The 12783-nt window shown below is 35.3% G+C and overlaps 1 protein-coding gene across 2 annotated transcripts in view; it reads right to left on the reverse strand.

The window, feature by feature from the left end:
• Positions 1-49: 49 nt before the first annotated feature.
• LOC127952559 (gastrula zinc finger protein XlCGF57.1-like) overlaps positions 50-12783 on the reverse strand; it is a 50568-nt gene continuing 37834 nt past the window's right edge. Inside the window, exons 2-5 of one of the 2 annotated variants that reach the window (XM_052551179.1) lie at positions 9606-9846; positions 7334-8417; positions 2603-2710; positions 50-2366 (exon numbers count right to left, since the gene is read on the reverse strand). In XM_052551179.1, the coding sequence (XP_052407139.1) occupies positions 2614-2710; positions 7334-8417; positions 9606-9768 (1344 nt within the window). In that variant the 5' untranslated portion in view covers positions 9769-9846 and the 3' untranslated portion in view covers positions 50-2366; positions 2603-2613. The remainder of the gene's footprint in view (positions 2367-2602; positions 2711-7333; positions 8418-9605; positions 9847-12783) is intronic. The other variant, XM_052551180.1, reaches the window with a different exon arrangement.

The following is a 12783-nucleotide window of genomic DNA, read 5'->3' on the forward strand; positions in this document are numbered from 1 at the left end:
AGTTGACAGAATGAAAGAGACTATTTTAAATTTACACTTCCTTCTGATTAACACACTGAAAAGAACGATACAAGATAGCTCAAAATTAGAAACGTTAAGGTTTTATATTACATACATAAATTTACTTTAGCTTCAAAGTGGAGCATGTGGCACATCATGTGGGACCATATGATTTCTGTTGAAGGGGAAACTACACTACACTATAAATTATATCAAAAGCAAGCAGCAGGCATTTAAAATATATTAGTCAACCTACATCCTTTGATTAAAACCAGACTGTCGAGTTTGTGATTGGGAGATCCACACAGGCCATGTGACACTCAAATGAGACATTGGGTCCTGGATGAACAAATAACTGAAAAGTATGGGATATCCAAAATAATCAAATATCTAAATAAATACATAATCTATATTTGTGATCAGATTTTCATTAGAAATACAGCCTAAATTTAATGATCACTTGAAATTGGAGTCCGATTCAACACAGACTAAGATAAAAATTGTAACTGAATCCTGATAAATTAAGTGAACTTTGCAGAAGAGCACGTAAGAGACTTAAACACATTAGACCTTCGTCCACTTAAGTGAAAGTGATTTTTTTGCCTTTTTGGGATGAACAATAAAGCTACTTTCACTCAGATTAATAATAATTTTCCAAACCTGCAGCACTAAATGTGTATTTCAGAATGGTGAAGCTAGAAAAGTATTGCTGACCCAGAAACCAATTCAGAAATGAGCCTGTAAAATGTTAAAGACTCAACGCTGACTAAATGAGAGAAGGGACTGTGAGTCGACAAATTTTTATGTCAGTCAACGTTTTTGTTGAAATTTATTAGGCATTTATTGAGAAATGTAAGACATGGAAATCCCCAAAAGCAAACATAAGACTTCACGGCCTTCGAAACTAAAACTAAGAAATTATTCCTGAAACAAGCATGATCAACAAGAAATTAAAAACAGGCAATAACAATAAGATGTTGATAAAATGAGTTTAATCCATTATTACTGGAAGTAAATATAAAAATTAAGTAAAAGTTTAAAAAAATGACAGCAAACTCTTTCTTTACTGACGTATTAGAGGGCCAGAACATCTCAAGAGAAGAAGAGAAGCAAAATGTCTTATGGATAACAATAAAGAACCAGTTAAAAATGTATATTAGATTAGATTAGATATTGGAGTCTTCAACTCCCTGAACTGTGGCAGCACAAGAAAACTGAGTTTATATAAAAAATAAACTATACTTATAAAGAAGAACTGAGTGATACAAACTCATTAAGAAAGGTAAAAACGTAACGATTAATTTTGATAACTTTGGAGGATGTTTCTTTGTCATGTCATCCGCTGGAGCTGATTAGGACAGATTTCGATGGAAGAAATGTCTTTATCGTGTCACATTTGGTGTCACCCATTGGTGAAAATCACAGGTGGGTCAGGACCCCTCCATCTGAGGGTTCTCCCCCCTAAAAATATTATTAAAAACCATGCTGCATATTGTAAATAACCTTTTATACTTTAAATTACCTTTAAAGTAGTAAAACAACACAAATGCAAACGTGCCAAAAATACGTTTTAAATTTAGAAACATTTCGAGACTCCCCCTCCCTTGCCCTTGCCTCACAATGCTTTGGTCCAAACACCTGCTTTCCTCTTTTACGTCACCTAAGTATTGCCACATGTCTGCATGTTGAAGCGACCCCAATAATGCATGAAAATTTTACCAGAGGAACCCCGCCAAAATATGTTAGCAATATTAATGTTACCTGCTTGACGGATGGTAATGTATAACGGACACGACAGCTTGAAGTTGTTTAATTTGGCACGGTATATTTACATTTAATCATTTAGCAGTCCAAAGTGACTTACAAATGAGGACAGAAGATGCAATCAGACCAACAAGAGAACACTAATAGTAGTACGGCATTCTTCTGTGTAAACTTTTCTTTACAAGTACAACTTTAGCTGTATTATTTGTGTCCCCTTCAACAACTGCTCTTAAGAATTTTTATATTTATATAATATAAAATATTATACCCCCACCCCACTTTTAGACTAAATTCACCCCCCTGGTGTCACCCTGCTGGATTAGAAGATGATCTGGTTACAGTGATCAAGAGCGAAGACTAGATATTTAATGAAACTCTCCAGTGTTAATCCTTTCATGTGTTTCCAGGGTTTCTGCTCATTTCTGTGACTTACTGGTGCTCTTTCTGTTTATTATCTGTGGTAAAGGACTTGATTTCAGAGTGAAAGCACTGTTCTTGCCAGTGTGAACTTTCATGTGAATCTTCAGGCTTGATTTACATAAGAATATTGGTGACAGATTTTTTGGCTTTGGTTTTTCCTTTCTTGTTCACGTCCATCGAGTCTAAAAGAAACATTTAACCAAGTGACATTGTCATTTTAATCCCATCAAATTTAGTCAACTGCTGTGCAGAATTATGATCTATTTTAATGTAATGAAGATTGTGTTTTAAATCAGTAGTTTTGCCATGAAACTCTAGTGTATGGCGCACACTTGACATGTAATCTGTAAGCAATCACATCGTTTACTACATGGCACAAGCTTTGTCAGCATGATAAATGATGAATGAGAACACCAACCTGTTTGTTCTTCAGAATCGTGATGGTTCATTCTGCAGGATTCTGGATCCCTCATCTTCTCTCTGTCCTCTGGTTCTTCTGTGAACTCTTGTTTGATTTGTGGAAGTTCTGGCAAAAACAAACAAGTTCCATTTCTAATAGACATGATGTGAGATGAACAATAAATATTTCACACTCTACACTAAATACAAACCTGATACCAAAAAAGTTAGGACACTGTTTAAATTGTAAATAAAAACAGAATGCAATGATGTGGAAGTTTCAAATTTCAATATTTTATTCAGAATACAACATAGATGACATATCAAATGTTTAAACTGAGAAAATTTATAATTTTAGGGGAAAAATAAGTTGATATTAAATTTCCTGGCATCAGCACATCTCAAAAAAGTTGGGACAGGGCCATGTTTACCACTGTGTAGCCCCTCTTCTTTTTATAACAGTCTGCAAACATCTGGGGACTGAGGAGACAAGTTGCTCAAGTTTAGGATTAGGAATGTTGTCCCATTCTTGTCTAATACAGGCTTCTAGTTGCTCAACTGTCTTAGGTCTTCTGTGTCGCATCTTCCTCTTTATGATGCACCAAATGTTTTCTATGGGTGAAAGATCTGGACTGCAGTCTGGCCATTTCAGTACCCGGATCCTTCTTCTACACAGACATGATGTTGTAATTGAGCAGTATGTGGTCCGGGATTGTCATGTTGGAAAATGCAAGTTCTTCCCTGAAAGACACGACGTCTGGATGGGAGCATATGTTGTTCTAGAACTTGGATATACCTTTCAGCATTGATGGTGCTCATCTTTCCAGATGTGTAAGCTGCCCACGCCACACGCACTCATGCAACCCCATACCATCAGAGATGCAGGCTTCTGAACTGAGCGCTGATAACAACTTGGGTTGTCCTTGACATGGCATCCCAGTTTTCCAAAAAGAACTTCAAATTTTGATTTGACCACAGAACAGTTTTCCTCTTTGCCACAGTCCATTTTAAATGAGCCTTGGCCCAGAGAAAACACCTGTGCTTCTGGATCACGTTTAGATATGGCTTCCTTTTTGGACCTATAGAGTTTTAGCCTTCAACAGCGGATGGCACGGTGGATTGTGTTCACTGACAATGTTTTCTGGAAGTATTCCTGAGCCCATGTTGTGATCTCCATTACAGTAGCATTCCTGTATGTGATGCAGTGGCGTCAAAATGTCTAACTTTCAACATTTTTTTTTCAACATTTTTTACTCACAATTTGTACAGTGTCCCAACTTTTTTGGAAAGTGGGTTTGTTCTAAGACGAATTACATACAAAAAAAAAAAAAAATAGTGACATTGATCATGTACCTCAAAATTTATTGACTTGTTAATAGCAATTTGCTGTGGATGTGCCGATCAGGTTAAGTCAGGTCTGTGTCTTCCCGGCCGGGTTCGGGTCTAGTTTTCAAATAATTGACAGGTCCGGGTCAGTTAAATTTTTGGACCTGTGTAGACCTCTACATGGAGATGGTTTGGTCATGTTTTATTCAAACTACTAACCTTGTGAGGCCGCTCATTTACAATACTCCAAATTCACTAACATTAGGATGAGGTTAAGAACAAATTCATGCACATACGAACCTGTTTTATCTCAGTATCTTATAATAATGTTACAATTTTAAAGCAGCTACAGAGCATACCAGGGCTTGAAAACGAAAAAAAAAAATTCAATCGGTTCACTCCGAGCAGAATCGATATTTTAACGGTTCTGTTCTGCGTTCCTCTGATATTATTACCGTTCCTAAACCGGTTCGGGAGGAAAAAATACCGGTTAATAACCTTATTTTTTTAAAAACAATATTATTTGCCTATAATTTGCCTAATAATAATAATTTAATAATAATAATAAAGTATAGTCTTTCCTTACTCAAAAAAAGGAAAAAACACAGATCTAACACTTACAGTTCACAGCTTGCTCCAGATTTTTCCAAATGTAAGCTAGGCCTACTTAAAAAAAAAAAAAAAAAAACACACAAAAAAAACTATCAACACTTTAAAAGTTTTTTTTAAGATATTTAAAAATGTTTGCTGTTTTGTTAAAAAAAAAAAAAAAAAAAAAAACACTTGTAAGATTGCGTTTTGAGAGTAAAAAAAACGTACGTCGCAGCTCACATTGCATTTTATTAGCCATTACTTTCCGAAATAATGAATGCTAAAATGCCTGTAGTCTAAAGCAAAATGTTAAAAAACATTATAAAAACAGTCATTAGTTTCTCTTCAAATCAAACCCTCTAAAGTTTAGGCTATAAAAACCTCAATCCAAAAAAAAATTAATGTAAGCTGAAGCTGACGCCTACCTATCTCATTCGGCACGAATCCAAATGTTTCCATGTTCCCGATGTATCTGGATGCTAAAATGTTATTTAATATAAAGAATATAAAATAATAGTAAATGTATAATAAGTAACGCTGTATATGCGTCCGACAGCCGGACTCCAAATTTCATTCAATAATTATTTTGAGGTTAATAGCAAATGAAAACTGTTCAGCTTCTGGGAAATTTGAGAAGCTCCGCTAGGCTATTTTAGTTCCCCTCACTCCACAACAAAATGATTTCAATTAACAGTATTTAGAAAAGAACAAGAATTACAAATATAAGAAGCTATAGCAATATTAACGACAAACCAAAACTAATTAATTTAGACTAAAACGAAACTGAAACCAACGTTGGGTTTCTCATTCGACACAAAATCAAAGACTCCATATTCGCCATGTATTTGAATAACAAATGATTATTAAAAAAATAGCCTAATGTTTGTAAACATTTTGTGTCTGCATTATGTCTATTTCTGAATGAAATATTTTTTTTTTTTTTCTCTAAAAAACGTATATAGTTTCTCTCTCTCTCTCTAGGCTAATATATATATATATATATATATATATATATATATATATATATATATATATATATATATATATATATATATATAACCATGCAGGAAAACCTTTTTAAATATTTTGATAATTTACTGAAAATAAATAAATGACTTTTTAAACCGTTTAACTGATTATTAATCGGTCAAAATCAGCTGATCTGAGTTTGCTGCACTCAGAAACCGGTGACTGTGAACGAATCAGCAGAGCTTGTACGAGCTTTTGTCATCGTTAAATCTTTCTCAGACGTTTCCATATGTCGAAATTATTTAGCGCATCTATCTGTGCATGATGGTGTCCAATGACTCTGGCGAGCGGAGCTTCTCAAAGCTGGGAATAATCAAAGGAGAGCTGCGGTCCTCGGTTGGGCAGGAAAAGGCAGGAAAAGGCGCTTGAGTGTAGAGACCGCGCGGGATGGATTTTTCTGTCCCACTCCCGCAAAAATATGTTATTTTTCAATTGCTCCCCTGTTGAATATAAATTTAAAAGAGAAACAAATGTTTCGTTTTATTTGCGTTTAATTAAATGGATGAAAGGAACGAACATGGAACTTAGAACATAGATAGAACATAGAAATACAGTAAAAAAGTAAGAAATGTAAATAAAAAATATACCTATTAGGCTGTAGTATAGCCTAATGAATTATAATAATAAACCTGGATTTATTTCATGTTCAAAGGAAAATTAGCCTGCTGCTTAAGAATGGCTTCTTTTCCTCAAACATTAAACAAAAAAAAAAAATCATTTATCCTCAATAACAAAATAGACCAATTTTAAATATTTAGCAAAATAAATAAATAATTTAAAAATAAACGGAATTTAAAAAAAAAAATTGTAGACTACTACTAATGTAGTGCGTGCAGGAATAGCATGTCCTTCATTGATGAGGGCTTCAGATCCGTCTCTGTTCACTTATGCGACCGCAATTACTGAAAGCAATGGTGCGCTGGGAGCTGGAATGAAAATTAGCCTACATGGCCTGTTAGCTAATTTGCTTAATCTCAGAAACTCTTGATATCGCCTTTTCCACCTCTGGATCTCTCGCTATTTCGGAATGGAAATTACACGTCGCTGTCCATGGTTTCATCAGCATCCTCCCATTCCGCAAAGTCTATTTTATTTTATTTTAGTCTATTATAAATAAAGGTTTATCTGTTTTTAGTCATTTTATTTTGCTACATATTTCCACTTTGCAGGAGTCCCGCAAATAACTTTATTTTCCCGGAACCCGCACACAATAATATCTTGTCAATCAAATATTGTCCGGCAGGCACTCGGTTGCGCTGGATCCCGCGGTACTCCCTGGTCTCTACTTGAGTGTAGTATGCACATGCTGCGTCATCAGGTCCAATTTGATCTTAATCTGGCCCTGAAGGCGGTGCATTGCCATTGAGACTTGACTGAGTCCACAGCTGAGCGGACATTTCACTCACTGCTTCAGCGTCACATTTGCATATACTGCTGGAATTCATGATTGTTTGACAGCAAATTTCAAATATTAAACGGAACGATAAAATAACGCTATTAACCGGTTAATGTCCATTTCAAATTTTCGATTCTGTTCGGAACTATACAAATTCATTTCGTTTCTGTTTCTGGTTCTGTTCCTGTCAAAATATCGTTCGTTTCCGGTTTTCGTTTTCGTTCCTTGAACCGGTTCAGAGCCCTGGAGCATACAACAAAATATCCTCTAATATAATACGCTTAGTGTGGCTGTTAGGAAAGTGACTTACACAGAAGACACTTTACTGTTCAGCACATAAAGATGTACTGTTCACTGTGATTTCAGAATGCTTTTCATATGAAAGAAAAAGAAGATAACTGAACTAACCTCTCATCACGTGGATTGTAGTGATCTGGTTTCTCCACAGCATGGAGACTCAGATGTTGCTTCAAGTGTTTAACAGAGAAACTCTTCCCGCACTGATCACATATGTCCTGCTTCTCTCTGCTGTGGATCCTCTCATGTCTTTTCAGATTTCCTGCCTCATTGAATCTCTTGTCACAGTGTGAACACTTGTACGGTTTTTCTCCAGTGTGGAGCCTCTCATGTGTTTTCAGATTTTCTGCCTGATTGAATCTCTTGTCACAATGTGAACACGTATACGGTTTTTCACCAGTGTGAATCCTCTGGTGGTGTTTTAAATAGCGTGCTAAAGTAAAGGTCTTTTCACACTCAAAGCACATGTACTCTCTTACATCATTATGGTTTTTTTGATGTTCTTTTAAATGTTGTAGAAGTGAAAAACTCTTTTCACACAAGTGACACGAATGTGGCTTCTCCTTTGTATGAAGTCTCAGGTGATTCTTCAGGTATGAAGCCCACAGAAAAGTTTTACCGCATTGATCACATGCGTACAGCTTCTCTCTTGTGTGAATCTTCATGTGAAGCGTAAGGTATGATGATTGCGTGAAACTCTTCCCGCACTGATTGCAAGGGTAAGGCCTTTCTCCGGTGTGGATCCTCATGTGCCCCGTAAGATGAGGTTTTTGTGTGAAACTCTTCCCGCACTGATCACATGTGAATGGTTTTTCTCCAGAATGAACTCTCAAGTGGATAACAAGGCTGTGTTTGTGAGTGAAAGTTTTCTCACACTGATCACATGCATATGACTTCTCTCCAGTGTGGTTTCTCATGTGTCCTTGAAGGTGTACTTTTTGTGTGAAACCCTTCCCACATTGATCGCACGTGAACGGCCTCTCTCCGGTGTGGATCCTCATATGAACATCAAGATTACGTTTGCATGTCAAACTCTTTCCACACTGAGTGCAGGTCAAAGATTTCTTGGCTCTACTTTTCTTTAAAAATGTATTTTTGGTCTTTGAGCGACTCAAAGGTTTTTCTCCAGGTTTGTCGTAATGTTCCTCCTCCACTTCACTCAGTTCTTCACTCTTCTCGTTCTCTTCCATCAGCTCTGAAATGAAAGGGAGAAAAGGCTGAATTTCATTTTCAGTACATCAAAATTGAAAGAGAAATATAAAGTGAAAGGACATAAAAGTGAGAACTGATGTAACTGCTATGCATTATCATAATGATTTTAATAATTGGTTATAGCCTACATCCCTGAAACCTTCCATGAATTAGATACATTGATTTCCCAGCTTTTTTTAAAGCATTAAGGAAATAAAAGTATTTCTGACTTAATTTTAGTACCACTTCTTCGAATTTAAGTAATTTATATGATCATTTAAAGCAAAACTTTGTAACTTTTTCTGTGTCCAAAATTTGTTAAATGTATATGATGAGCGAGTACATCATGAATACATCTACCTAACCGCATTTTTGTCTTATCGCAGATCACTACGGTACATTTATAATAAGTGATTATGTTTGGACTATTGTAGCCTGGTTGGGTCACCGCTGCGGAGTAACACATACCTGCTTGAATCGCCATAGACATAAACTTAGAGAAGTAGATCCGGTTAAAATGTTCTTCCGCGGGATGAGTGTAGCTCTGTTTAAAAACCGCTAGAGCGCCAAAAGTTAATGGCGCCAACAGTGTTGCTTTAAAAGGGTGTTTCTTAAAGCGCCAATGGTGTTGCTTTAAGAGGACATTTGATAATTCTATTTAACTCTTTATATTTTACTATATTTTATCTCTTCTTTCATTTGGATTCCAGTGTCAAATAGAATCTCATTAACATGGATCTGGGGGGCACAAACTAAACATTATGATTATTGGTTATGACTAATACTATTTAATAAAAAAATTATTATTTAAATAGTAGTTCCATATAACAACTTATTACAAACTGGTTAGTACTATAAAATAATGCCATCCCATCCTTGCTATTATTTCATTAAATTATCTCAATCTATTGTCACACTTTTTAAACAAGTACATAAACTGTATAGTGTTGGTCGCATTCATCAACCCTGTTACCAAAGTTACTGTAAGAAAAATAATCTCTATCACGATGAATAACTGCTATATTTTATGGGAAGTAAATTAGTAAACTATCAGATTTTGCTTAAATCATATACTTAGATCAATTATTGCATTTACTTTTGCAAAAACTGTGAATCAAGCATTTAACTAAATCTGATTTAATTGAGTTTTTCAGAATCACGGATGAATGAGAAATCAATAATAAACACCAACCTGTTTGTTCAGTATCTTCAGTGTGTTTGATTCTGAGGGTTGAGGCTTCTTGATCTCTCATCTTCTCTCTGTCCTCTTTAATAAACTCAGACTTGACAGATTTCAGCTCTTCTGGTGATTTGATGCTCGTCTTCTCTTCTGAACTGATGAGATGTTCCAGCATTTATTGGTGAACTACGGTGGGAGGAGCTTCACTGATGATGTGATTCCTGTGGGAGGAGCTTCACTGATGATGTCATTCCTGTGGGAGGAGCTTCACTGAAGGTGAATTGCAGCATGAGAGAAGATGAAAAAAAAAACACCTTACCAAGATCGGTTTTACAACACAATGTTAATATATATATATATATATATATATATATATATATATATATATATATATATATATATATATATATATATATATAAACATAAATAGTGGTAAGAAAAACAGCTGAAAAACTAAACACAAAAAAGTTTCTTGTTGACACCAAGGAAATGAGCTTTAAGTGGCAATTTACAGGAGATCTGAGGCATCAGCATAATAAATGAGCTGAAAACCAGAACTATTTACATGAAATAAAGAGTCTTTTCAGCAGCTCTGTTAATATTGATGAGCCTCTATCAACACCCATTCAACAAGACATTCAGATCATCTCTCTTTATTCTCAGTGTTTGCTGTTGGGACCAGATTTGAGGATATAACAGCATATAAAACACGAAGACATTAAACATACAATTGCAACAATATATGGTTTTTCAATAAATTTCCAGCAGGTGATTAATAAAGGATGACCAATGCAGTACCAATTGACATAGCATTTATTACAGAATAGAAACTATTCTGCCTTATTATGTGATAAAAAAAAATAATGTGAAATATTTTTACTAACCTATTTAAATTAACTGTTTTCTATTTGGATATATTTCAAAATGTAATTTATTGAGATTTCATAACTGATTTTTTTTTTTGTATCATTACTCCAGTCACACGATCCTTCAGAAAAGATACTGATATTCTGATTTGCTTCTCAAAACAACAACAACAACAAAAAAACAACAACAAGAACACATTATGAAAAATGATTACTTTATCATCACTTTTGATCAATTCAAAGTGAAGTGACGTGACATTCAGCCAAGTATGGTGACCCATACTCAGAATTCGTGCTCTGCATTTAACCCATCCAAAGTGCACACACACACAGCAGTGAACACACACCCGGAGCAGTGGTCATCATTTATGCTGCGGAGCAGTGGTGTTGCTGGCCTGAGACTCGAACCCACAAAAGAGTCCTTGCTAAATATAAATGTTCATTTCTATAATTTTTTTTCCCCCAAAACAAAAATTATATATTGACTCTAAGCTTTTGAATGATATAGTGTATTATGTTGCAAAAGCTTTTTATTTAACATAAATGCTGATCTTTGGATCCTTATATTTATCAAAGAATACTGAAAAAAAAAACTGTAAAAAAAATGATGTTTTAAAAATCGATAATCAGCAAATCAGCATATTATGATTTCTGAAGGATGTGACACTGAAGACTGGAGTAAAAATGCTGAAAATACAACTTTGATCACACAAATAAATTACATGAATTAAAATATATTTAAATAGGGAGAAAAGTGATTTTAAATATTAAAATATTTCACAATATTACTGTTTTTGCTGTACTTTGGATCAAATAAATGCAGGCTTGGTGAGCAGAAGAGACTTCTTTAAAAACAAAATATTTTACAGTTCAAAAACTGTTGATTGTTAGGCTATATAGATTACAGAAATGTTATGTATGTATGTGTATAATTTCTGTCCCCCTCACTTCTGAAAAGATGGCTATGCCCCTGGCCGTAAGTAAGAACTGACCACAGGCAAGTCTACTGAGCAAATTGTAAGTACTTTTGGTATACTTTTAGTTTTGTCCAGAGTCAACTTTCCTTACCTACCTGAGAATAATAAATAAAAAGGTAAAAGGTGTATAGATAAAGGAGACACCTTAAAACATGGCACCCAACGTGTTTTAATTGTCTAATTACTAGCCAGAATTAGACAATTGAGCGCTTGCCTAATAGAGTAAGTGTAGTTAGGCTTACGGTTAAATAGCTGAGGTACTATATAAATTACTACATAAAAGATGACTAAGCGGTGAGAAAGGACGGAAATAGACAAAACACCCAGAAAGGGTGGACCAGTATTTGCAAATACAGCCCAGAAAGGGTAAAAGCTTAATGTTATGAATACAGCCCAGAAAGGGCAAAATGTTACTGTTAAATACAGCCCAGAAAGGGTTAAATGTGCACATAAGAAATAAAGAGTGAAGATAACAGTAACAGGCCTATAACAAGGCGAAAGAAACCACTAATTAGAGTTATATTAAAGAGGCTAAGCTATGGCAGCAAAAGCATAAGAAAAATCCAGCAATATTTTTATTCAAGCATATACATGAGGTGATTCTCGTGTATTAGGATAGCAGAAACTAGCCTTACAGGCCGAGACATCCGTCCAGGTGACGGACCCAGGAGAATTATTACTTTGGCTTCCCTCCAAGGAGACACCAATGAGCGGATGTTATTCAACCATCTGTTCCATATTAATGAATTCTGACTCTCTAACACATTCTTCACTCAAAGACCAGAACGTGAGTTAAAGAAAAAACAAGGACCTTCGTTTTACAACATCTTCCAACATAAATCACCACCCGGGCGCCGCCATGGCGGCAACATTCTGGCATGGATGAGAATTATAACGCCTTGGAGACTATCCAGAGATACAAGGTCGAACTTCAAAGGAAAGACAAACACCCGCCCTTTTCATTCACGGCTCGATCACACATTCCACAGAACAGACACACACACATTCACAAACAGGCACAAGCATTTTTGTCTCTCTCAGGAATGATGAAATTACAAGACGGAGATAAGAGAGAGAAATGGGCCAGGAAAATACAACGCTGGTGAAAACCCTGTATACTACAACCTTGTCTGACGGTATTATTAGTAACAGGGGTGGTGATTTTAACAGGAATTTGGCCAATAATTGATTTCACTACAAAATTGATTGTTGATGAGTTTACTGTTAGAGAAGTTTCCAACTGTACTATAGTGACTAAATTCTTTTCAGGGCCATGTGAGCGAAAAACATTGGAAGAATGTAGCCAATGAAGGAAATAATAAAAAAATTATACAGTGGGGAAAGTTA

Source organism: Carassius gibelio, chromosome B3, assembly GCF_023724105.1.
Source record: "Carassius gibelio isolate Cgi1373 ecotype wild population from Czech Republic chromosome B3, carGib1.2-hapl.c, whole genome shotgun sequence".
NCBI classification, from domain to species: Eukaryota; Metazoa; Chordata; class Actinopteri; order Cypriniformes; family Cyprinidae; genus Carassius; species Carassius gibelio.